General features: G+C 50.3%; 1 protein-coding gene across 1 annotated transcript in view; it reads left to right on the top strand.

Moving 5' to 3' along the window:
- The window catches only part of SPTBN1 (spectrin beta, non-erythrocytic 1), a 124,428-nt gene that overhangs the window by 68,010 nt on the left and 31,092 nt on the right, over positions 1-25,326 (top strand). Inside the window, 15 exon segments of the mRNA XM_023746789.1 lie at positions 3,663-3,836; positions 8,713-8,804; positions 9,587-9,667; positions 10,044-10,159; positions 12,950-13,062; positions 13,811-13,998; positions 15,083-15,200; positions 16,432-16,590; positions 17,245-17,547; positions 17,865-18,018; positions 18,519-19,389; positions 19,477-19,614; positions 20,405-20,597; positions 20,599-21,162; positions 22,083-22,285. Of these exon segments, the coding sequence (XP_023602557.1) occupies positions 3,663-3,836; positions 8,713-8,804; positions 9,587-9,667; positions 10,044-10,159; positions 12,950-13,062; positions 13,811-13,998; positions 15,083-15,200; positions 16,432-16,590; positions 17,245-17,547; positions 17,865-18,018; positions 18,519-19,389; positions 19,477-19,614; positions 20,405-20,597; positions 20,599-21,162; positions 22,083-22,285 (3,467 nt within the window).

Here is a 25,326-nt window from a genome sequence, read left to right as displayed (position 1 = left end):
ACCCTGAGAAAGGAGAAGGTGCTCCCAGAGCCGGTCCCAACCAGTGAGGAATTAGTTGAACACAGCGTATTCATTTTAATTGGGCAAGAATGGTTCATACTCTGCTCAAAGCTCAAAGTTGCTCAAAGCTCAAAGTTGGATGTGTATGGGGACTTCATGTGAAATGAGTTTGGCTGTATAGTGTATTAGAGGAGACGTTGGAAATCAGTGCTTCCCACATTCTCTTATTAAGTAGAAGTGTGTGTGTGTGTGTGTGTGTGTGTGTGTGTGTGTTGAAAATCAGTTTGTGATTAAAAGACAAAAGCATAAGCAAGTAAGTGTTCATCACACTGGTGTACTGAGACCAGTTAGTGTCTTTTCTCTCTGTCTTCTTTTCTATTGCTGAGCAATAAGATCAGCAGAATTCACCTTGCAGGCTAGTAAGTCTTACATCCTCCAACATATAAATTGTATTTTATAGCTGGAAGCCACTTTAAAGGGCCACTGAGTTAGATCTCTCATTGCATAGGTACTGAAACTCAAGAGTAAGCAGCATGCAGGGCCATTCAACTGGTGTGTGGCAGATGGGCCGGCCACTCCCAGTGCCCAGGGCTGGTGTTCCGTCCACCCTGCGACCCTGGGAGAGCTGTTGCTCCATGGCTTCAAGGTGGCTTTGGACACTCATGGGAAAACCCCCGAGAGAGTGGGGGTTACCAGGGTGGAGCAGTGTGGCCCAGTTCCCGGTGGCCTCCCGAAACACTCTTCCAGGAACCTCCCTGTGTCTTCCTCTTCTATTCAAGGAGGCCAGATCAGCTGCAGGCAACATTTATTTTTCTCTTTTCCACCTCTAGGTTCTGATAAAAACTCGGCCATTGTGATTATGTCATAGTTCTGCAAATCCTGACACCCACAGGATAGAACTGACCCAACTCAAGGCTGAGTGGGCAGCTGGGGAAGAGCCATAGACCAGGAAGGGGGGCCCCCAGCCCTCATCCAGCTCCCTCATTTCTTCCTAACGGCATTGGGTCCCCTTGCACGAATCTGACCAAGGCCACACACCACTTCTCAGGGGTCGCGCTGCTCCAATAAGCAATTAGAATTATGTTGTCAGTTGCTAGAGGTGGTTGTTTAGCCCTATAATTTCCACTCCTTTTTGGAGTCAGAAAGAAGATGGGTCTGGAGCAAGGCCTGGGATGGAGCTGTGGCTGATGCAGATGTGGGACCAGAAGGGACCTTGGGGAGGGAAAACAGGAAAAGCGCCTGCAAAACACAGGAACACTGGCCATGGTGTGGGGAACTTGTTAAAATTATTTAAGGGAGAAACAGTAAAAATAGGCATTTCCTCAGAGGAACCGCCTCCCTCCAAGCAGAGCCCCCTGCTTCTGAGTCACGTATGAGTCTGGTGTTGGTATTGATCTTTGTCTCCACATTAGTGACATTTCAAACTGCCCCGTCAGAAACGGCCCACGGGACAGAAATGCACGTGTTGCCGTGGGAACGAACCCGTGTCACACTAGGAATGTGACAATAATTAATGGGGGCAAGACAGGGAATGCCCCTTTTCATGGCAGAATTAGCCACTTTGGGGGCGAGGTTTTAGGAAAGTGTTAGCTATGGAAAGATGCACCCCCCTTTCCATTGTGTTTAGCTTTCTCCATTGTTATCTCCTTTTCCTTTTGAGAAGATGGAAATCTAGTGACATAAAAATAGCTCCTTAACAAAGGATTTAAACTATCTGCCCGATAGGAACGAGTCTGTTTTCTTTCACGTGGTTCTTGGTGTGGCATGAGGAGAACCAGCTGTGGAATCCTGACCCAGCACCCTGAGCTCCTTCCTCTGGGTGGCTGGCTTGAGGCGGCTGTTGGGAATACCTTTGAGGGAGGGTGTGCCAGTGTCGGCCTCAAACCGCATCTACAGAGCCAGTCACGAAATTAGAGATTGAGTCTACCTTCTTTCTGTTTCAATGTCATGTTATCACTTGACCTAACTTAAGTGACATACCCCAGCATTTCCCACATACCTGAGATAAATTCGTTGTGAAGTTGCTGAGAGAAAATGCCTTGGGGCGGGGGGAGAGCCGGGAGTGTAAGGGAAGCTATCATAAGAGTGTAATAAAGCTTCACTTTTAGAGTCGTTTCTTCTCTCTTGGCTTTTACTTGAAAACAGAATCTGCCATTGTGGCACGGCCGCTACTTGTGATCTTCTTTCCTGGCGTTGAAGCGTGTTCTTTGCACACTAGCTTTTTGTAGGAGAATAGAAAGTCAAGGAAAAGAGATAACCTGAGACTGGCTACTTAAAATGGCCACGTGTCACCCAAGTCATCTTCCCTTCAGATATTTTCCATCTGACAAATAACTGAGGATCTCGGCTACAGAGGGAAAGCAGGGGACAGGCAAGGCATCCCTGTCGGAGTGGCTGCTACCTTGCGGGGGTGCCAGCTGTTGCACACCTGGCCGCCATTCCCTGTGGGGCCAGCCCCCAAGGCACACACTGAGCTCAGTCCACTTGCATTCAGTCCACTACGCGTAGCCTTGCGCTCGGAACCAAACCAGAAGCCGCTGGGAATGTAGCAGAATTATTAAGCGTTATTCCTGCTCTCATGAAGCCAGTAGTCTAGTTGGAAGTAATAAGAGCGATATGTGAAACAACAGCGAAAATATAAGATGTAGACGATGGTTTGTTTCTGCGCTCTGTGGCATAACTGTACAGAGTTGGGAGAAAAGGGGGGCCTGTGAGAACTGGAATGGTTGGAATGTCTTCCAGAAGGAAAGCTGTGCCTGTGTTGAGCCTTGCAAGGTTGGTGGGGTATGGTGAGGTGGCCCTGGAGGGCAGCCCCACGTCAGCCAGGCTGAGTGCATTCTTGTAGCTAGCGAGGTGTGCACAGCCTGTCGGAGTCTCTGTGAAATGATGAGAGCAGCCTGAGGTGCAGCTTCTGCTAGAAGGGGAGTGGGGGGCAGGGAGTGGGAGAAGAGGGGATGGAGCCAGGCGAGGAGGGCATGAGCATGCTCTCAACACAGGCGGGGTTATAGAGACACTGAGTGAGTGTGTGTGTGGCTTTATTCAAAATGTTTGCCTTCAGAGGACCTTTTGGATTTTGATACAACTGGGTAAAAAGGAAGAGACATTTGGGGTGTTCACATCATTACACTACTCTCACATTTTCCCCCTTTATCCTTTCTTTTCTGTGACCACACCATTTACTCAATCCCCTCCCCATCACCTTCACAAAACCACCTGATTCTCCTGTGAGCCACCCTTAGGAATGACCCACACCAGCCGGTGGCAAGCCTAATTTTAGGTTAAAGCGGCCGTTAAATCCTCAGATTTAAACACATCTGCAGAGCTGTTTTGCATCTGCAGAAGGCTGTGTGGATGGCAGCAGTAGCTTTGAAAGTCAATGAAAACGGGGTCCGTTTTTCTCTAAACTTCCAGTTTCTACAGGCATTTGTAAATTGTGTCGCTTCCATGATTAAACAAACTTCTAAAGAGTGATCGGTTACCATCCCTTCAGCAAACTTTTCTCTTCAGAGGCTGTTAGATAAATACTGTCCTGGACTGAACAAGCACACTTGGCTATTAATGTTTTGGTTTGGGTGGGAGAGCGCGGCGTGAATGGGCAGTAGGTCCGGGCCTGCCTCTACCCCGTTGGATGATGTTTCCACCTTCTGCTCACCCATTTCTAGCCTAAACCCACCAAGGGGCGAATGCGCATCCATTGTCTGGAGAATGTGGACAAGGCCCTCCAGTTCCTAAAGGAGCAGAGAGTCCACCTTGAGAACATGGGGTCCCACGACATCGTGGATGGGAACCACCGGCTGACCCTGGGCCTCATCTGGACCATCATCCTGCGCTTCCAGGTAAGGGGCTTGGCGGGGGGATTCTGCCTTCCTCTCAAGTGCTAGTGTCTGGTGAAGCTGGCCTCCCGTTCCAGAGGGGCCAGGAAGACCGGGTGGAAATGGCATCCCAGAGTCAGGTGTGCGGGGCTGTGTGCCACATCCAGCTGCCCTGTGGGCACAGCTCCCTCACCTCCCTCAGTTCTGCTGGGCCCTGAAAGTCTCGGTTCTCCCATCAGATAAGTGGGTTCAGAGCCGCCTCCCCACCCACCACTTCACTGGCACCTACTCTAAACGTCTGGTGTCTGCTGCTCAGCTTTCAGGAGCAAAGGTGTAAGATGCAGTGGATGCTCAGTTACTAGCACTAGGCCAGTGGTCGGCAAACTGCGGCTCGCAAGCCACATGCGGCTCTTTGGCCCCTTGAGTGTGGCTCTTCCTAAGCCTTAGGAGTACCCTAATTAAGTTAATAACAATGTACCTACCTATATAGTTTAAGTTTTAAAAAATTGGCTCTCAAAAGAAATTTCAATCGCTGTACTGTTGATATTTGGCTCTGTTGACTAATGAGTTTGCCGACCACTGCACTAGGCTGTCTGAACGTCACCAGATAGGCACGTATTGTTGGGGGCTGTGAGAACAGGTGGTAGACCAGAGGGGTCAGACCGGACCTGGGTTCAGCAACCTCGGTACTTGGGTTCTGGCTAGGAAAGAACTCAGAGCCAAGACTCAAACTATAAGAGAACATTTATTTGGAAAATCCCAGAGATAGAAGAAGTAATTTTTAGCAGAAATGGGCTTAGGAAACAAGTTACAGAGGCAAAGGAAGGACTTTTGGAGCTTGGGAGTGAGGAAAGTAATGGTAACGTGCCTGGGGGAGGGAGAGAAAGGAGGAGAGGGGGAAGGGAAAGGCTCTGGCCTCCTCCTGGGAGGGAGAGGTGCTCGGTCCTCTATCCTAAAGGTGTTTTTTTTTGTTTTGTTTTTAATTGAAATTCTTCATTGTTCAAAGTATTACCTGAGTCTCCTTTTCCCCCCATTGACCTCTCCCCAGCCATTCCCACTCCCCAGCACATGCCCTCACCCGCCTACTGTCTGTGTCCATTGGTTATGCTTACATGCATGCATACAAGTCCTTTAGTCGTCCTAAAGGTTTTAAAGGTGGAGATTTTAGGGGGTGTCCCAGTGGAAGATCTCAGTAGAATATTCAGCAGCTTTTCAGGTGTGTCCTTTCAGGGTTGGGATATCACTGACTGATTGGTTGGCGCCAGGGTGCAGGGGTTCATTATTCAACGCACCTGGTCCTGAGGTCAGCCAGGGCCTTTGCTTGTCTGGTTTTGCTGCCTTTCTGGGCCTGGAGCTGGAATACAACTGAGGCCTAGATGTTATCTCTAGGGCGAAAGGTCGGGGCCCTGGCAGCAAGGCCAGCGATATGCTAGGAGGAAACCGAAGTCACACCCTACAATTGTCCTTTGCTAGACACCTGGGGTGTTCTACCCTGGTGGCCTTCTACACCTGGCCCATCGTCCTTGCTCTGCACATGTCTGACTGCCTGCCACAGTATCGTAGAATATTTTTAGGAGAAGCTGTTGAGGATCATGGCACGTGTGTGGGCTCCGTTTGCACCTCCATTCTTCTTTGGATGTGAGGAAGTCGTGTTCAGGGGGATGTGCAAAAAGCCTTAGGCTTGCGTGAGTTGATAAGCATGTTATGGTTTGTTGTAGTCCAGGGAAGGACTCTAAATATAGAAACACTCTGAGCCAGAAGGTACTCTCAAGGTTATCTGGTCCATTTCCTTCACTACTGAGGAAAGGGCGGAGCCTTGCCCAGGATCACAGGGCCAGGCGCAGGCTTGGACCCCTAGGCGAGAGCTCAGCATCTCAGGAGACTGTGAGGCACCTCCGGCCAGACTGCTGGCCCCTCCAGGAGGATGCTTCATGCTCATGCTCTTCAGGAAACACTTCTTGCCCTAGCGTCAGGTTACTCTGCAAACCATCGTCCTGACAGGCCTGTCTCCTCCTCGGCAGTGTTCTCTGCGCCTTCCTGTTCCGCCCCTTTGAAAAAGTCTGATTGATTTTTCCGGTAAATGAAAATCTCACTAAAAGGCAAAAACAAAAATCAAATTGTCGCTGTCTTTGTATTCTTATGAAAACTCTGAGGTCACCCTGCAACCAATCCTTTCCCTTCTTGTTTCCCCTGGGATTGGCTGAGTAACAGTGTCTGGGTGTGTATGTGGGCAGAGGGGGTGGGGGCTGCGCTGGACAAAGAAACTCCCTGCATGGGTGGTTCCCCGGCCCGGCTAGTCCTCTGACTCCTTGGGGAAGCTTTTCCCTAATCAGATCCCCTGTCCCAGCCCTCGGGCTCCTAACAAGCAGGTCTGAGGAGGGAACCCCTGTTGAAGATGACATCATTAATGGAGTTAATTACAACCACCAACGATTTCATTTTTGGCTTCTGTCATTTAATTTCAGGATGATTTAAAAATGGAGTGGATGTCATTAAGTTCACTAAATACTGCTCTTGGTTTTAGGCCAACGGAGGTGAAATCAGCAGGACCCTCTTTGAGCCTGACCTCAGTTTTGCCGAGTAAAATTGTTCTGTTTCTGTTGCTTCTTCCTGTAGTAATCAGAGCCTGGGAGGGCATCCCCATGGCAGCCTCGCCACGCCCGGGCAGTGCTCATGTTGGTGAGCTGGCAAACGCAGCCCTTTCCAGGATTTTTAGCGTGGATTGGGTTGAGTCATTGACTAGCTTCCTGACAGCTGGCCCTTTTCTGTACTTGAACTTGTAAATGCTGGTAGGTACTTTCTCTCTTTCCTTTGAGGCAGGAAATAGAGGCTGCAAGTGTCACTGCTTGGGCTGCATCCTTGGTGTCTTACAAACCCAGCTTTATTAAAGCAGCACCCATCTCACAAATGCAGGGTGGGGCAGAAGTAGGTCTACAGCTGTGCATACACACAACACAGTTTCTTCTTGTTATTTATTAATTATTATTTATTATTTATCACTTTCCACGTGAACACTGTAAACCTACTTTTGCCACACCCTATATGTATTGATCCCGCATCAGCCAGGGGCCAGCCCACATCCTGCCTCCTCTGAAGCTTCCCCCTCCTCTCTTCTCCCCAGCTCCTGAATGTACAGATTTGTCTTATGTTCCCGTGTGTGTGTGTGTGTGTGTGTGTGTGTCCCTGTCCCCAGGGTTCCCAGGGTGTGGCCTGCCCTGTCTGTACTTAGCAGGTAATCCATGAACTACTGATGACAAGTTATAAGAGGCAAGGGAAGGGCTTTAGGAGCGTGGGACTGAGGAAGAGAGAAAAGACGGCTCTGGCCCGTGTTCTCAGTGATTAGAATGTTGGCTCCACGGGTCTCAGGTTCCATTCCTTGTCAAGGGCACATACCTGGGTACCAGGTTTGATCCTCAGGCCCGAGATGTGTCTCTCGCACATCAGTGTTTCTCCCCATCTCCTTCTCTCCCTCTCTCCCCTTCCCTCCCTGTCACTCTCTCTAAAAATGTATGAAAAAAAATCCTCAGGTGAGGATTAACCAAAAAGAGAGAGAGAGAGAGTAAAAGATGGTGTGGGGAACTGGGATGAAAGTCTCTGCGTTTGCCTAGTCTAAACAGGCAGCCGTCTTCATTCCAGAAGGGGCTAGACTGCTTCTAGAGGAACAAGTCTGGAAACAGATTCCCTTCTCCACACAGAAGCGTAAGAAAGTTGACAGGTTAATGTGTAAAATTCCACCTGCCTTTCTTGGTGAGTCTGTGTCTGACTCCTTGAGTGTGTTAACTCTTTCATATTTACTTTCTGCCAAGGATCCTAAGAATAGAGTTGGGAGTTTAGGCAGACTTAGACTTCACATACTTACCACAGTTAAGGATGGAGAATTTTTTAAGAAGGATAACTGCTAGGTGGCCCCTAATCCAAAGAGCTGGCATTTGTGGGCTCCTTGTTATGAGCTCAGGATGTCCTATTCTTTATTTATATGAGTGCACAGCAGTGTTGGGAGACAGCCACTGCTGGAGTTGCCATTCCTCAGATGGGAAGGGAGGAACTTGCCTCAGGACACACAGTAGGTGCTGGAGCCTGGATTCAGACTCAGGCAGCCTGACTTCGGTGCCATAGACCAGACTCTGTGTACAGTGTTGACTGTCTTAGACCGTTGGGGCTGCTGTAACAAGATAGCACAGACTGGGTAGCTTAGACACAGTAGGCATTTACTTCTCCGTTCTGGAGGCTGTACGTCGGGTGAGGTCCTATTCCAGGTCGCACATGTCTTGTCCTGACGTGGAAGGGGCTGTGGATCTCTGCAGCCTCTTACCTAATCACTCTCACGACTTAATCACCTCCCAAAGGTCCCACCTACAAACACTATCACTTCTGAGGGCTAGGGTTTCAGCGTAAGAGTTTGGAGGGGACACAGATGAGGACGCACAGCATTTCAGTGCGTGCTCTCCCTGCGAGGTTGGGTCAGCCCTCAGGCCGTGATGCACACACCGTCCTCACCCACGAAGGCCGCACCTGGTGTGAAAAATGTTTGGTTATGAAACACTGCACATAATGGTTTTCTGGGGTCTGATGAGGTTCAAGGTGTACCATAGGAATCACTGTGCTGGCTTCTAGTTGGAACGATGGGCTAGCTTGAAGGTGGAAATGACCCCCAATAGGAAGTCATGCAAGTAACTGGCCTGTGCTTCCATCTTATCTCTGTGCAAAGTGGAAAATCTAGTCTGGCTGGTGTTCTTTGGGGCGAACCCTGGCTTCAGAAAGCAGCTCTCGGCGGAGGTGGGCTGCAGGGCTGGGCTTTGATCCACAGTTTCCTCTCCGTGTACATGCAGACCAGCTCTTCCGTGGCTGTCGTTAGGCAGCTGACCCCTCTGTCTGTCTGACATGTCCTTGTAAATCTTAGATCCAGGATATCAGTGTGGAGACGGAAGACAACAAGGAGAAGAAATCTGCCAAGGATGCGTTGCTGCTGTGGTGCCAGATGAAGACAGCTGGGTGAGTGCGAGCTCAGAGTCCGGCCAGGGGCCCAGGCCACGTTCCATGCGGTCGTCACTTCCAAGGTGCTGACAGGTGTCCCCCCAACCGCCTCCACTGAGAGGGCTTGTTAACTGGCGAGTGGCTGATAGGCTGACCTTAGCGTGGAAGGAGTTCTGATTTATATTCTGAACCTCTCATCGCCACCATCAGTTTTCCTCTCTTTATTAAGGAAGCTCCAGAGGGCAGTATATCTTGAATTTTAAACCCTGAAACCATGTTTGGAATCACTTCATGATATTTAAAAAAAAACACACACCAGTCGTGGGTTTTCTCCTCCCTGTTATTTCTGCTGCTTCCGGGGAGTTTTGTGCAGTAACCATGAGAGTACTCTGTACATTATTGCCCAGTTTTCCTTCCGTGTATTCTCTCACTGAAATTTCAGTGCCGATATTCTTTTAGAGAAACCCGTCTTTTTTGTTGCTCACTGAAACTGCCAGGGCTCCTAGGTACTTGCTGAGAACCGATTATGTACCAGGTTACGTGGGGAATTGCTGTCGGGACTGCTTGGAGGACAGATGTATCTGTAATGGCTACGATCAACGATAAATGTGGACACCATAAAGGGGATCAAGTTAGAGATGAACCTTTAATCAACCACAGATATGGAATTATTAATAATCAAGATGGTGTAGAATGGCTGATTGCTTAGGGGTAGATTTCAAACATGGGCAAGTTTTTCAGGGAGGAAAACCTATACATGGTAATTCTGTTGTTTTTGTCTTGTGCTCTGTCTTTGCCAGGTACCCCAACGTCAACATTCACAATTTCACCACCAGCTGGAGGGACGGCATGGCCTTCAATGCACTGATACACAAACACCGGTAAACAATTCGGGGGTGGGATGTTCACCTTCTTCTATAGCAGATCCGGGTGACGTTTGATCCTCATATCCATTGCCTTCGATGTTGCACTACAGTGGAAATTGCTGCATTCCACGTGAGGAAAATGTGAGAGAATATGTAAAGTCTCCTAAACCAAATAGACGAGTTCTCTCGTTGTCCCCAGTTCTCCTAATGAACTTTGGAGGCTTTATTTTAAAAAATCAAGTTTCATTTATTGATGGTTGAATAATATCCTAGAGTTTTGCTCTCCTGAATGGTGACTTGAGCACTTTGGGAGTAATAATCATGTCTCACTGGCCACAGGATGTGTTTTCAAGCCATGGTTTTTGTCGTGTTCCATTGTCGTTCCACATAGGCCTGACCTGATAGATTTTGACAAGCTAAAGAAATCCAACGCACACTACAATCTGCAGAATGCATTTAACCTGGCCGAGCAGCACCTTGGCCTCACCAAACTGCTGGATCCTGAAGGTAAGGACTCGGGATAACAGGTGGGACCTTCGGCGTCTCTAGCACTGAGGGGTTAATACGAGGTCTGCCTTGTATCTGTTTTATTTTGGACAATGTGCTTTGCAAATTATCCAAGGGAGAGGAGCTAAATTTTGCTGTGAGAATTATTCGAGGATGTGTGCAAAGGATTACATTTGAAAAGGCCTTGAGAAATGAGTATTTAAACATGTTCTGAAGGAGAGGGCATGCCAGGCAGAGGTACTTGTGTGAGCAAGGGGTGAGGAAGGCGTGCTTTGGGGACCAGCAGTTCACTGGGAATGGTGTTTAGAGTGACAGTAGGAAATACCAGCGCAAAGGTGGGTGGGGTCCAACAGGACAGACTTTTTAGAGGGTATTCAGCAGGCAGTGGTCAGCAGCTGTGCTCCAGGAAGAGCACCTGCCATAAGCCCCAGGGAATGGCTGGTAGCTGGCTTTCACCCCAGGGCAGCAGGCAGCATGGGATGGAGTGCGTGGAGATTGAGGGCAGGGCCCTTGTTAGGAGGCTGTGCAGTGTTGACTGATGAGCAAGCGCGTAAATGAGGAAGGTGCACCAGGAAAGGGGAGCCTGTGGGTGGAAGAGGGCGTAACACTACCAGCCCCTTTCGGCTGGGTGCTGGGAGGCACGGAATCACGTTCTCTGCGTGGACTTGATCTTTCTACTCTGTGAGTCTCCATAGCAAGCCCCAGAGACAGCCTGCAGGGGACGAGGAGTTCTCCTGTGTGGGGGCACTTCCCCAGCTTGTAGTTCCCTTGCTGAACAAAATCCTAATTCTAGGCTGCTTTTTAGCATGAGTTATCATAGGCACTTTTTTCAGTTTTGAGAAACATAAGAGGTTTCTGTTTTTTTTTTAGTGCTGAAGCTTTTTAGATCCTCCTCACTGTGAGCAAGTATTAGAGAGAGGAAACTGTATGTGAGTGAAAGTTTAAAGTTCCTATAAATATAGAACAGGAAGTTTAACTCCCCAAGGGCAGATGCAGGTCATGAGGCTGCCAAGCTGGCTTCTTGCTTTTTTTCCAGTGCATCAGATTCACTGATATGTTCACTACAGGAAGCTGAGATAAAATTATCTTCGTGCTAACCCATTAAATGATTTCTCAGTATAAACAGAAAACTAACATTCCTTGGGCCGTGATAAATCTTCATACTTAACCCCTACCTTACTGTGGGAAGCCATTCTTCCTTAGCTCTAGCTCTTTGATGAAGAACCCTTTATTTTTGCAACCACTATAACAAAATCTTTTTAATAACTTGCTCATTAGTTAATCTTTCTAATCACTACCCAGTATGAAAAGGGAGTATGATCCCCTGGATTACAAAACAAGGGACTAGAAATGGCAGCTGATGTGATGTCACTGATCCTGTGGGTGTGACCTTGATTATTAGTTGTCCTTACTATTATTAGTAGACCCAGAGAGCCATTAGTTAAAATGTAGATAAGTTTAAAGAAAGGTTCTGTCTGCTCACTCCTTCCCGGTTATGTCAACATTTTGTGTTTATTGAATTGCATACAAGACCGACATTTTTCTCTTGTTTTCCTCCAATTTGCTCTCCGTGGAGCGCACACTGATGGGACTGAGCAGACACAGGAGTTGGTCACAGGGGGTCCTGGTTGGGGGGAACAGTAGGTGTGTTTCTGGCTCCCCGTGTCATTGGCTGCCTCGGTGACACTGGGCAGGGAGTTTTCAGCCGAGCTCTGGATCCTCGTGTTCTCATCCTTGCGTAAGAGAAACAACCCTGTCTCACACAGGGCTGCCAGTGGGTACAAGTGAGGGCGCAGGTGTGAATGTACATTGAAAAAGAGCCTGATCGATTAAGAGTCATCCTATGTGTTCTTCTCTGGATCTATCCGAGTTGAGTACTTCACTCAGTAATGCCAAACCGTGAAGACTTGTTCACTCGTTGCCATTTTCACTCCTTTGTTCCCTCTCTCAATTTTTAAAATACATTTTTATTGACTTCAGAGAGAAGGGTGAGGGAGAGATAGAAACATCAATGATGAGAATCACTGATTGGCTGCCTCCTGCACGCCCCCTACTGGGGATCGAGCCTGCAACCCAGGCATGTGACCTGGACCGGAATCGAACCGGGGACCCTTCAGTTTGCAGGCCGACGCTCTATCCACTGAGCCAAACCGGCTAGGGCCCTCTCTCAATATTTGTTGATCACCCACTTTGTGCAAAGCAACACTCTAGAAATTCTGGAGGTGGAATGACTAGCAAGGGCTTACCAAGACAGAGTTCCTATCCTCAGGGACTCAGTCTTACAAGACACATAAAACGTGCATAAGTAATTATAGTGCCTGGCGGAAAGTATATGTGTGACCATATAAACGAAGTCCTTAGGGGAAAAGAGAGAGACAGTAATTCCGGCTGTAGGGATTAGAATTAGCTGTGGTGGAATGGTAACTTTTCAGTTGGATCATGAAAGGCTAGGAAGAAGGTGATGGAGTGTGGAAGGCCATTTCGGGCAAAGGGAAGTTGAGAGTAAAGGAAAGGACAATGGGAATTCTGGGGTGTGTGGTGAAGAGTCCAGTTTGGTGTAGATATATAGTGCCTGTGAAGAATTAGTCTGTAGATTTAGAAATGTCTAGAATAGTGCTTGGCAATAGTGGAAACCTGACAGATAGTCAATGAATGGAAGGCATAACTCTCAGGTACAGAAAGCGCAGACACTGGCCTGTTCAGTGTTGACCAGTTGTTCCAGGGTGTTCTTGCTGCTTGAGTGGCAGCCCCATGAACACAGTACTGAAGGGAATCTCCCCTCGGTTACAGATATCAGTGTGGACCACCCTGACGAGAAGTCCATCATCACTTACGTGGTGACCTACTACCACTACTTCTCTAAGATGAAGGCCTTGGCTGTTGAAGGAAAACGAATTGGAAAGGTGAGCTCACACCAATTTTATATGTTGTGAGACCTAATTAAGGTTCACGTCTTAATGCACTGCCCACCAGTGAGCTCCTTACCCTCCCATGAGCTCATAAACTTAGCCAGGAGCAGCTTGGGGCAGGCTGTCCAAATGGCAAGGGAGTAGGCAGCATCCCACGGAGGGAGGAGTGGTGGCTTAGGAAAGGATGTGAGGGGGCAGACCCAGAAACATACCTCCCCCTAACCTTACCAGAAAATTGGGTATTGAAAATCTGCTTGAGCCACCTAATGTCACGGGCCTGAAGTCCTCCTCCCCACAGTTGTAAAGGCCCCAGTATTATGCTTTTTATTTCTCATTTGCCTACCATGTATTTCGAAACACCTCAGACCAGATGACCTTGTCTTCTCAGTGCAGTAGGAATGGAAAGTTCATGAGCGTTCATGGGACAGGACCACGCACAATAGAGCCCTTTGTGCTTCTCTAGAGATTTGGGAGCTTAGGCAGCAGGAGTCATTCGGACTCTTAAACCCTGTGCCTGGGGGCTGGAAGGTTCCAGAGCCAATTCCAGTTGAGTTAAGATGTCATTGCTCACGAATTATGGCCACAGTCTGAGTGCCTGTTAACAAACGGTTCCTCCGGTTTCCAGGCTCGTGCGGAGTGGCCTAGAACCCTGACCGAGCGCGCCTGTGCTCATAGAGGGTGCGGTCACGTTTTCCTCCCGTCTGATAACGCCGTCTTCCATTTTTCTAACTCCTCCGTACAGGTGCTTGACAATGCTATTGAAACAGAAAAAATGATTGAAAAGTATGAGTCACTTGCCTCCGACCTTCTGGAGTGGATTGAACAAACCATCATTATTTTGAACAATCGCAAATTTGCCAATTCCTTGGTTGGGGTTCAACAACAGCTCCAGGCATTCAACACGTACCGCACTGTGGAGAAGCCACCCAAGTACGATGCAGATGGGGATGCCCTGCCGTTACTGTGGGAGGGAGGTCACTGCCGTCACAGACCCCTGCTTTCTGACTGGCACGATCTCGTCTCTTAGTGACGCCTCTCCCCTTAGTGAATGCTACTCCTTTTCATCTGATCTGTGTCGCTCTGTGAGCCCTTGCCAGTAGATTGTGCCACTGATAGATGAGACTCTGAAGAAATTGTGCAGGTCTCCAATTCCTTATCCAAAACTCTGGTGCCTGACGTATTTCAGAATTCCGTATTTTGGGGATTTCAGAGAAGTAGCAGTTGTGTGGATGTGGTGTACTATGATTCCAGTTGGGTGTGAGGAGGTAACCCGTCATCAGGCCCACTAATGGATCCGTAGCAAAATGTGTAAATATTCACGTTGTGTTGGAGAGAGACAGACAATAAATAGTTTTACTGTCCCCAAAAGTTTGATTTTTCCACATCGTTTAAGAAATAAGGTTTGGGCACCTTATCTCTTAATTATCGTTCGAAAGTTTTTCCTCCTTTTTCTGAAACCACTCAGTTGTGGATTCCTTGCTGAGGTCTCTGAAACCCATCTATTGGTAGTCATATGAACTAATTCTTGCTGAATGCGTTCAGCTGTGCACTCTGAATGAAGTAAGTCTGTCGCCCAGGATTTATGGTCTAAATCAGCGGTCGGCAACCTTTTGGACCTCACGGACCACTGGTTGGCGACTGCTGGTCTAAACCAAGCATGTCAGACTCTCTGCCAGCGGGCCACACGTCTGACGTGCTTGGTCTCAACCTTGAATGCGGTGATTAATAAAAGCATGCTATTGGGTGCTCCTAAATATAAATCTCAAGTACAACAAACAACCGATCTCACAAAAAATTTCCACAGCTGGGCACACTTTGAGGTCCGTAATACCCCAAAACTAACCCACTCTGGTTTCTCTAACATGCCTTTCACATAAATCAGACCAGAGATAAATGGCTTTTTAAATTGCGTGGCTGTGTGAAATTGTTCCTTTGCCAGAAGCAAATTAGTATTTCCCCTTGAATTGAACAAAATATAATAAATACTGTTTACGGTTGTTTTTTCGGTGCTTAGATTTACGGAGAAGGGGAACTTGGAAGTGCTGCTTTTCACGATTCAGAGCAAGATGCGGGCCAACAATCAGAAGGTCTACATGCCCCGGGAGGGGAAGCTCATCTCTGACATTAACAAGGTAAACCCCTCCCTCTGGTCCTGCGTGGGCCTGTCCCGTAGAGCCCTGGTTCTGTTGCTGGGTTCTGTTGCTCGGTCCTGATCGACTGAAAGGGTCCATCCCTGCCTGTGGAATTAAGGGGCGGGTGTTGCTCGGGAATTGCAGAGGCTCAGGGGATACCTGTGCTGGGCGGGCCTCTTGGAGGTTTGGGGAGAATGTTAGATTTTATCAAACCGGCTTGGGTTCTGCCTGTTTACCTTGTTACTCATCCTTCAGAGGCAGTTGACTCAAACATCTTTAAGTTGGGGAAGGGAGAACACAAAACCTTATGTCATGTATCTGGAATCCCTAGAGGTTGGGGCTGGCTCCTCTGTCAGAGAAGCTGTTAAATGACTTCCATTATCATGCCTGTTGTGTCTGCAATTAGAGAATTTCACAGGGGGCCTATTTCCAAGTACAAGTTTGAAAAATCTAGAACTTTGGTCAGTTGTACCCATTTAGAGTCTTTTAGTTGGAATTTTTAAAAATGTCATGAAGTAAGATGTGTCTCATAGAAATGAATGTAATGTGTACAGTCAGTCAGTAAGGATTTGGGGGCGGAAAATACACAGACGTGTGAATAAAAAAACAGTGGCTCCGGACGGGGTAAATGAGAGAGTCACAATAAGATTTTGCCGAAACCGGTTTGGCTCAGTGGATAGAGCGTCGGCCTGCGGACTGAAGGGTCCCGGGTTCGGTTCCGGTCAAGGGCATGTACCTGGGTTGCGGGCACATCCCCAGTAGGGAGTGTGCAGGAGGCGGCTGATCGATGTTTCTCTCTCATCGATGTTTCTGACTCTCTATCTCTCTCCCTTCCTCTCTGTAAAAAATCAATAAAATATATTTAAAAAAAAAAAAAGATTTCTTTCAGAGAAAAGTCATTTATCTTTTTTATAAGATCAGAGCTGTTGAAAATAAGCACTTTGCTTCCTCTCAGTTAAAGTAAGATTTATTATTCAGTTGACTTGCTCCATATCTACAGTGTCTTGTTTTCCAAGAACAACACAGGACCGTAGATTTAGATAAGAGAGAGTGTTCCCGTGAGGCTACACTGAGAGGAAGCTGCTTTTTTCTCAAGGCTCCAGAGGAACGAGGATGGGAACGGGACTTCCCTTCTGCGTCCTTGGGTCTCTTGGAGAAATGCTAGCTGTTGACTGGAGCCAAGGAAAGTGCCTTGGACGTGGCAGGAAACCGTTCTTTTTCACTTCCGTAGGCCTGGGAACGACTGGAAAAGGCGGAACACGAGAGAGAACTGGCCCTGCGGAACGAGCTCATCCGCCAGGAGAAACTGGAACAGCTCGCCCGCAGATTCGACCGCAAGGCAGCTATGAGGGAGACCTGGCTGAGCGAAAACCAGCGCCTGGTGTCTCAGGTTCTGCTCCCGAATTTTTCGAGAAACTGCCCGGGGCTCATCTAGAAACGTAGGCTGTCCCCAGGGCCGCTGGACGGCTTGTCAGCACTGTATCTGAAGGAGCTGGCAGGTCTCTGCCCACTTCCCGAGAAGGGGATGTTTATACTTTCTAATACACTGTCTCTTCTGTTTATCCAACTTTTTACGGATCTGGAAGCAGCTCAAGCAGTTTGTTTAGAGCCAGTGAGTGTGTGTGAACTGGTCACATTTATGTAATTTAAAAAAAATGCCCTCTTTTCCTCAATCTTTGACAAACTGGTGACTAGTCTTTTAAGGCAGTCAGATGGGTCATGACGTAATACAAATGCCATTCTTTTCTGCTTGGCTCCACGTAAGCGATCACCTGCTCCAGGCACGTTAAGCCAGGTGCTAGCATTTGGACCCCTTTGTCATTGAGAAGTTGCTGATTTGCTTTGGGGAGGGAGCATCTGAGAGCAAGCATGGAGTTTTAAGGGTCCTGGGGAAGGCAGAGACTAGCCCCAGGGTTGTGGGGGGGAACCTCAGGAGGTGGTGTTTAGCTTTAAGACCACCAAAGACCAGCGTGCACTCAGGATTCCACCTCTATTCTGTTTCTTTGTTCCAATCAGATGGCTTTTTCATTCCGTTTTTCTGTAGGACAACTTTGGATTTGACCTTCCTGCAGTTGAGGCCGCCACGAAAAAGCATGAGGCCATTGAGACAGACATTGCCGCATACGAGGAGCGTGTGCAGGCCGTGGTGGCCGTGGCCCGGGAGCTCGAGGCGGAGAACTACCATGACATCAAGCGCATCACAGCGAGGAAAGACAATGTCATCCGGCTCTGGGAATACCTGCTGGAACTGCTCCGGGCCCGAAGGCAGCGTCTCGAGATGAACCTGGGGCTGCAGAAGATATTCCAGGAAATGCTCTACATTATGGACTGGATGGACGAAATGAAGGTAAAACTCGACGGCAAGGAGGCTGGAGCTGATCCCGTGAGGCCTCTCTTGTCTGGGACCCACCCGCTAAGCCCCAGCGTGCGCTGGGCCCCTTGTCTAACTGCCCACTCTGCAAAGACAGAGAAGGGCCACGCTACCCATGGGGGGAAGAGTGCTCTAGTTTGCTCATCATCTTCTTCCCCTAAGGACATGGGACGGACGGCTGGCCACGGGGTGGGAGCGGCGTGGCTGCTGGCTCTCAGCTTGCTTGAAGACTGCAAGATGCTGAAGTCAAGGTTGTATTCACTGGTGTCCTGTCTGTTACCTCTTGTGCGCAGGTGCTATTATTATCTCAAGACTATGGCAAACACTTGCTCGGCGTGGAAGACCTGTTACAGAAGCACGCCCTGGTGGAAGCCGACATCGGCATCCAGGCAGAGCGGGTGAGAGGTGTCAATGCCTCTGCCCAGAAGTTTGCGACGGATGGGGAAGGTGAGGATGGGCCATTCCACACGTTACCTGCTAGTCACCCTGACCCACCTTTAGAGAAGCAGATAAGTTCTGTGTGGCAGCGGGGCTTTGGAAGTTACGGCGGGCCACAGGCCACGGGTTTGACATGCTTGGACGGTAGTGGATACATGAGAGTCCGTGGGGTGGCCTTCTGAGCCCTTTAACTCTTTTCTCAGATGGGCATGTCTTTTCCTTAAATACTCAAGTGCTCTTGGTTTTGAATGGCTTGATGCTTGGCAGCGAGACTTTGCCAGACCACACTTGATATGGCTGTGTACCAGCAACCTGGTACGCATGCTCTTAACGTACCATTGCCCCTCTCTCCGGTTCCAGTCAAGACCTTAGAAGGCGCGCTGTTGCCTCATAGCATTAGCCCTGCTAATCTAGTAGCAAGGACATGGGGTGTAGCTTACTGCCTGCACACCAGCAGGAACCTGTGCTAAACTCCGTTGCACCCTCATTCCTTCCTTGGCGTTCAACAGGCTACAAGCCCTGCGACCCCCAGGTGATCCGAGACCGAGTGGCCCACATGGAGTTCTGTTACCAAGAGCTTTGCCAGCTGGCGGCTGAGCGCCGGGCCCGCCTGGAAGAGTCCCGTCGCCTCTGGAAGTTCTTCTGGGAGATGGCAGAGGAGGAAGGCTGGATCCGGGAGAAGGAGAAGATCCTGTCCTCCGACGACTACGGGAAGGACCTGACCAGCGTCATGCGCCTGCTCAGCAAGCACCGGGCCTTCGAGGACGAGATGAGCGGCCGCAGCGGCCACTTTGAGCAGGCCATCAAGGAAGGGGAGGACATGATCGCGGAGGAGCACTTCGGGTCCGAGAAGATCCGGGAGAGGATCATCTACATCCGGGAGCAGTGGGCCCACCTGGAGCAGCTCTCGGCCATCCGGAAGAAGCGCCTGGAGGAGGCCTCGCTGCTGCACCAGTTCCAGGCGGACGCCGACGACATCGACGCGTGGATGCTGGACATCCTCAAGATCGTCTCCAGCAACGACGTGGGCCATGACGAGTACTCCACCCAGTCTCTGGTCCGCAAGCACAAGGACGTGGCGGAGGAGATCGCCAACTACAGGCCCACCCTCGACACGCTGCACGAGCAGGCCGGCGCCCTCCCGCAGGAGCACGCCGAGTCCCCGGAGGTCAGGGGCCGGCTGTCCGGCATCGAGGAGCGCTACAAGGAGGTGGCTGAGCTGACGCGGCTGAGGAAGCAGGCGCTGCAGGACACCCTGGCCCTGTACAAGATGTTCAGTGAGGCCGATGCCTGTGAGCTCTGGATCGACGAGAAGGAGCAGTGGCTCAACAACATGCAGATCCCAGAGAAGCTGGAGGACCTGGAGGTCATCCAGCACAGGTGAGGGGTGGGGCGCCGGGGCGCCAGCCTGCCTCGCGCTACCAGTCGTCACCGAAGGAGTGACTACCCTCTTGAATTGCCTTTCAGATTTGAGAGCCTGGAGCCGGAAATGAACAACCAGGCTTCCCGGGTCGCAGTGGTCAACCAGATTGCACGGCAGCTGATGCACAGCGGCCACCCGAATGAGAAGAAGATCAAAGCCCAGCAGGACAAACTGAACACCAGGTGAGCGTGAGGCCAGCGGTGCGGGGCGCAGGTGTGCGGGGCAGGGAGGCTGAGGTCCCTGGCTGAACCTTGCTGTCAGGAATTTCCCGTGTTGGGGTCAGTGGCATTGTGGTGCTGATGTCACCGCATTGGCACCTGCCTTGCGACATACCCTCATTTTGCAAGACGTGTGTTTTGGGTGATGTCATTCGGAGCACCCTGGTGCCTGCCCCTCCCCACATCAGAAGTTAGGGCCTTGGTGAGGCATCAAGGAGGCTCCTGTGCTGTCCCTCTTAATAAAACAATTTCTGGAACAAGATTTAGGCATGTTGGAGACATAATTGGCCAACGAAAGTCCCGATCATCAAGGTAGACCTTTGTGTCAGTCTAATCTTTCTGTTGAGTAAACACGTTTGAATAGGTTGTGGTGGTGGATGGGCTCAGGTCTGAAGGTTACTGTCAGGTGTTGGGTTTGGAAAACGTTGGTTGGGTGTGGCTCAGAGATGACTGAGATGTGTAGGGCAGACATGGGTTAATTGGCTCTTTGGGGGACAGGCACGTTGTCGCGGCTCATGCTGGAGCTCTATCACGAGCCCCTCGTCCAGCCAGGCTTTTTCCAGCTTATGTTGCATCTCTGAGCTGCTTGGATAACATTTGATGTCCATCTGCTGAGTGAGATGATTTCCCCAAAAGCATGTAGTCAGGGCGGAGGTGGAGGGGAAGGGCAGCTGTGACCATCCCTGCTAATGCCATTCAGCCACGCGCTGCCAGCGTGGTCCTCACACGCTCCCTCTGCTGCCCGCGCCCACAGGTGGAGTCAGTTCAGAGAGCTGGTCGACAGGAAGAAGGACGCCCTCCTCTCGGCCCTGAGCATCCAGAACTACCACCTCGAGTGCAACGAGACCAAGTCCTGGATCCGGGAAAAGACCAAGGTGATCGAGTCCACCCAGGACCTGGGCAACGACCTGGCCGGCGTCATGGCCCTGCAGCGCAAGCTGACCGCGCATGGAGCGGGACCTGGTGGCCATCGAGGCGAAGCTGAGCGACCTGCAGAAGGAGGCGGAGAAGCTGGAGTCGGAGCACCCCGACCAGGCGCAGGGCATCCTGTCCCGGCTGGCCGAGATCAGCGACGTGTGGGAGGAGATGAAGACCACCCTGAAGAACCGCGAGGCCTCCCTGGGCGAGGCCAGCAAGCTGCAGCAGTTCCTGCGGGACCTGGACGACTTCCAGTCCTGGCTCTCCAGGACCCAGACGGCCATCGCCTCGGAAGACATGCCCAACACCCTGACGGAGGCAGAGAAGCTGCTCACGCAGCACGAGAACATCAAGAACGAGATCGACAACTACGAGGAGGACTACCAGAAGATGAGGGACATGGGCGAGATGGTCACCCAGGGGCAGACCGACGCCCAGTACATGTTTCTGCGGCAGCGGCTGCAGGCCTTGGACACCGGGTGGAACGAGCTCCACAAGATGTGGGAGAACCGGCAGAATCTCCTCTCGCAGTCCCACGCCTACCAGCAGTTCCTTAGGGACACCAAGCAGGCCGAAGCCTTTCTCAACAACCAGGTAACGCGCCTCGTTCCCTCGCTTCCTTCCTCCCGGCCCAGGCCTGGCTGCTTTAGAAACATCCTGGCCGGAGCTGTTGGTTTAAACACCCACCCCTGTATGAAATGAGGAGGATGGTGTAGAGACATTTCCCCGACTCCTAAGGCAGCGAGCCCGGCACCGTGTGGAGGACAGGCACGGAGAGCCCGCGGAGCTGTCCTGCGCGCAGTGCGGTGGTTTCAGCTGCCACCGAGGACCCCTGTGTTCACAGTATGTCCTCATAGTATCACATTCAGTTGTTCAGTTGGCCCTTTTTTTTTTTTTTTGAATGAACGGCTGTCTTCCTTGTTCTAGATGAGACAGGGACTTCGCCCGATGACACACGTCACAGAGATTGGAGAAGGAAAAGCAGCTGAGGGTGGTCAGCACCATCAGGGCTGTTGCTCTGTTGTAGAAGTCAGGGTTTGGAAGGTGTGTCACTGTTGCCCTCGTGGCCACGTGAGAGGAACCCTGTGGCTGATGCACAAAGCTTTGCCTACTTTCCTCCCTCCCTCTGTGGAAAAATTTAGAGCATTTAGCCACTTAGGGAAATTTAGTCCCTTACGGAGTCCCTCATTAGGTGTGGCCCAGAGATGAGTGAGATGTATATGGCAGACATGGGTTAATTGGTTCTTTGGGGGACGGGTGTATCGTCACCACTCTTGTTGGAGCTCTTTCGCAAGTCCCTCTTCCCGTCAAGCTTTCCCCCCTCCCTTACCACTTTTGTTTTGTCAGGTTCTTTGGATTATTTCCCCGTGTAGTGAGGAAGGAAGCAGATACGGGGAGGAGTGGTGCAGGGAAATGTGGGACCCAGGAAGGAGTGTCTCCGTTAATGCTGAAAGTGAGTCGCGGTTCATGACGTCTCGCTCTCCTGTGACTGCTTTCTTTCCCTTTGTAAATAGGAATACGTTTTGGCCCATACCGAAATGCCCACCACCTTGGAAGGAGCTGAAGCCGCTATTAAGAAGCAAGAGGACTTCATGACCACCATGGACGCCAACGAGGAGAAGATCAACGCTGTTGTGGAGACTGGCCGGAGGCTGGTGAGCGACGGGAACATCAACTCGGACCGCATCCAGGAAAAGGTGGACTCCATTGATGACAGGTACAGTGTTCGGGGGCCCTCAAAGGGGGTCTTGCACCCTGGGGCTCTCAGGCACCTTAGTCACTGGCCAGAAGTCCTGGGGACTGTAGGTATAAATTTCCCAGTGGGTGGGGTATGGGCACCTAGCAGAACTTGATCTGCCTATCACAGAAAAGCAGCGAGCAGCACATGGCTGCCTGAAATTGTGATTCTCGTTGTAAGATATGCACAAGTGTCCACAAAAGAAAGGAAAGCCTGGGACGCCAGATGAATCCTTATCCAGAGACTCCTGAGAGCAGTGATGCTGAGTGGCCATTGGGTATAAGCCACGACCTTCCACCTGATGCGACCCGAGACCTTCCCCGGCCGCACCCACATCGTCTGGGTCCACACAGACACCTCGAAGCCTGTCAGGAGGGAGTGGGGAGGGTGGGGAGGTTTGCTGGTCCCAGTACCTGGCAGAGCCACAAAGGAGCCTTAGCAGGCCTTGCTGAGAAAATGGGCTTGCGTAACGCTGTGAGGGATCTTTACCGTGGTGAGAGAAGGCCCTTTTCCTCTTCTGCCAAGGCGGCTCTACGATTGGTTGATTGGGTGCCCATTCTATTTGTTTGCAGTTCTAACAGTTGTTTGTTTGCAGTTCTAAAAGGTTTTTCTCCCTGCTCCAAGGACTGTTTGACCTTCACCCCTAATTCTCACCCTGCCTTTGTTATTACTAAACGGGGAGGTGCAGGCTGGCCAGTCACTACCCTCTGTTTCAACTGATCTTCTCTGGCCCCAGATTGGGCTGCCTTTAAGGGCTTAGTGTGAGATTGATTCATGGAGAAGTCCTTCCTCAAGGCTTCTCTGGCCTCCAAGTACGGTGAGCAGGAGGACCTGCTGAGGTGTTCCCCTGCCTACCGTACCCAAGAGGGTCTCCCGGGACTCGGGACCGGACCCCCGGGCCAGGTTCACTTTTTATGGTTTGGAGGAGAAAGGGAATCACTCTTTCCCCATAAAGCTCCTCCCAGTCTCTGCACTGATTTCCTGTTTGTTCTAAGGATGCCACTATAGAATAGGGTATAACAGGTTAATTGTAATTTTGTGTCTACTGCTTTTAAAACAGCTGCAAAAAAGAAAAATTTTCTCCAACCAAACCCCTCTTAAATGAGTGTGAGAAGCAGGGATTGGGCAAGAGAAAACCTAGAGGGAAAAAAATTTCCCTTCTCCCTGATGTTAAATCTGTCATTATTTGTGTGACCGCCATGCCCCATGCTCCTCCGAGGTAGGTGCACAGGGCTGATTGCCTGACGGCGGGCTTGGCCCTCAGGGACACGTGCGCTCAGGCACTGCCTTGCAACTTCCCCGATTCTGTAGCTGCGAGGGGTTGTTGGGAACAGGTGGCTTCGAGAGGACATTCATCAGGCCTCCGTGTGGCTTAACCTCCCTTTTGTCCTTGGCGGAGAGCCTGGGCTCCTGGGGTCCCAGGGCCTCCTTAGGATTTCCGGTTTTAGAAAGAAATGGGAAGAGGATCCTCTCCTATCCATAAGCATAAGAAAGGAGGAGGGCAGCTTGCCATTGGTCGGCTCCCAGGCTGGTGTTAACTGAATTCTGGTTCTACTTTCATGTCCCAGAGGCCTCAAGATCTGAAAGTCTGAGTTCCAGGTGCTGCAGGCGCACACGCTGAGTCACATCTGAACATTGGGGTTCTGATCCCCTGCCCAGAAACATTCTGAGGCTCCCATGAAGCTAGTCTAGAGTGCACAGTCACTATCATGTGCTTGCATTCCAAAGAGCTGGTCAATTACCACCGAGTTTGTTAAAATGAGAAAGTTCTAGAACAAAGACACTGGCTCTTAACAGATGGGGGTGGGGCTCGGTGTGACGGTGGGACCGAGCCTGCTGTCCCAGCCTGCCCTGCCGCTTCCTGGCTCTGATGGAAATTCCAGCCACGGGGAAATCCTGGGAGAGCCAGGACCAGCGCCAGCTCCACTGAGCCAGGCCCCGTCTCACATGGGAAAAAGCTGGAAGTCCCCAGCCCATGTGACCCAGGCACCGGGTTCTGTGCTTTTCCCAAGAACCTGAGTTTAGCCCAGCATCTGCCTCATGTGATGAGGGAGCCTCTGGGTCTTGTGATGGGGTGAGAGATGGAAATGGAGCCAGAGATTTAACCTTGCCCCCAAACAAAGAGTGCTCTTAGGTCTGTGGGAAACTACGGCCAAGTTTTATAGACGATCCTTCCCTATAATTAAATCCACGACCCAGCTTTGAAAGACCTTCCTGAGTTTCGCTTCATGAATGATTTCGGTCGCCACTAGTAAACAGTTAGGCCACGCGCACTTCTCTCGAGGGTGTTCTGAGTCAGCAGCATCTCAGCCGCCTGCATCGCTGCTTTCAGTCTGCTGAGCCCATCACTCAGAGGCCATCCTCCCGCCCTCCCCATAGCTCTGTGTCATGTGGACACGGGGCCCCAAGTCACCATTTAGCTTTTCCTTCTTCGTGGTCCCACTGTAAGAGAAAGATTGCCTGGGCTCACAGCTGCTGGGCACACCCAAGATTTGATTATCTCAGAAGTGCATTCAGGATTCTGTCTGGTTGTATTTCTCTCTTAGTGAATCTTCTCAGATGGTGTTTGAAGTTGTTTGTATTCCCATGTCCTGTTGTAACTGCCAGTATAGGTTCTTCTTGCAGCTGTAGTACTTTTGTGAGATGCTGAGGAAGGGAGTGACACGTCCCTTCATTCAAGGGCTTTGACTAACTCCAACTCAAATCACCTTCTAAGAAATTTGCTTTCTTTATAAAAGCAAATCTTAAAACCTCCCACAAATAGTGACTGGGACCTGAGGGTGGGCACTTGAAGAGCTTTTCTTGGCATTCCTTCCCCTCCCACATTTTTAGACGACTTTAGCCCAAATTCACCAACAACATTAAAAAAGTTATTTGTAACTTTTGGTCTCTGACAAAGGATAGCAGTGAAGTAAAGGGGATTGGCCTTTATTTATTGTTGTTAGAGAAACAACAGAATGTCTAAAATTGGGGAGGGGGACTACTATCTTTAATTTCATCCCTAGCACATGCCATTTCAG

Source organism: Myotis lucifugus, unplaced genomic scaffold (assembly GCF_000147115.1).
Source record: "Myotis lucifugus unplaced genomic scaffold, Myoluc2.0 scaffold_6, whole genome shotgun sequence".
Taxonomy (NCBI): Eukaryota; Metazoa; Chordata; class Mammalia; order Chiroptera; family Vespertilionidae; genus Myotis; species Myotis lucifugus.
The sequence above is the reverse complement of the archived record's forward strand: the minus strand, read 5'-3'. Positions and strand labels throughout refer to the sequence as shown.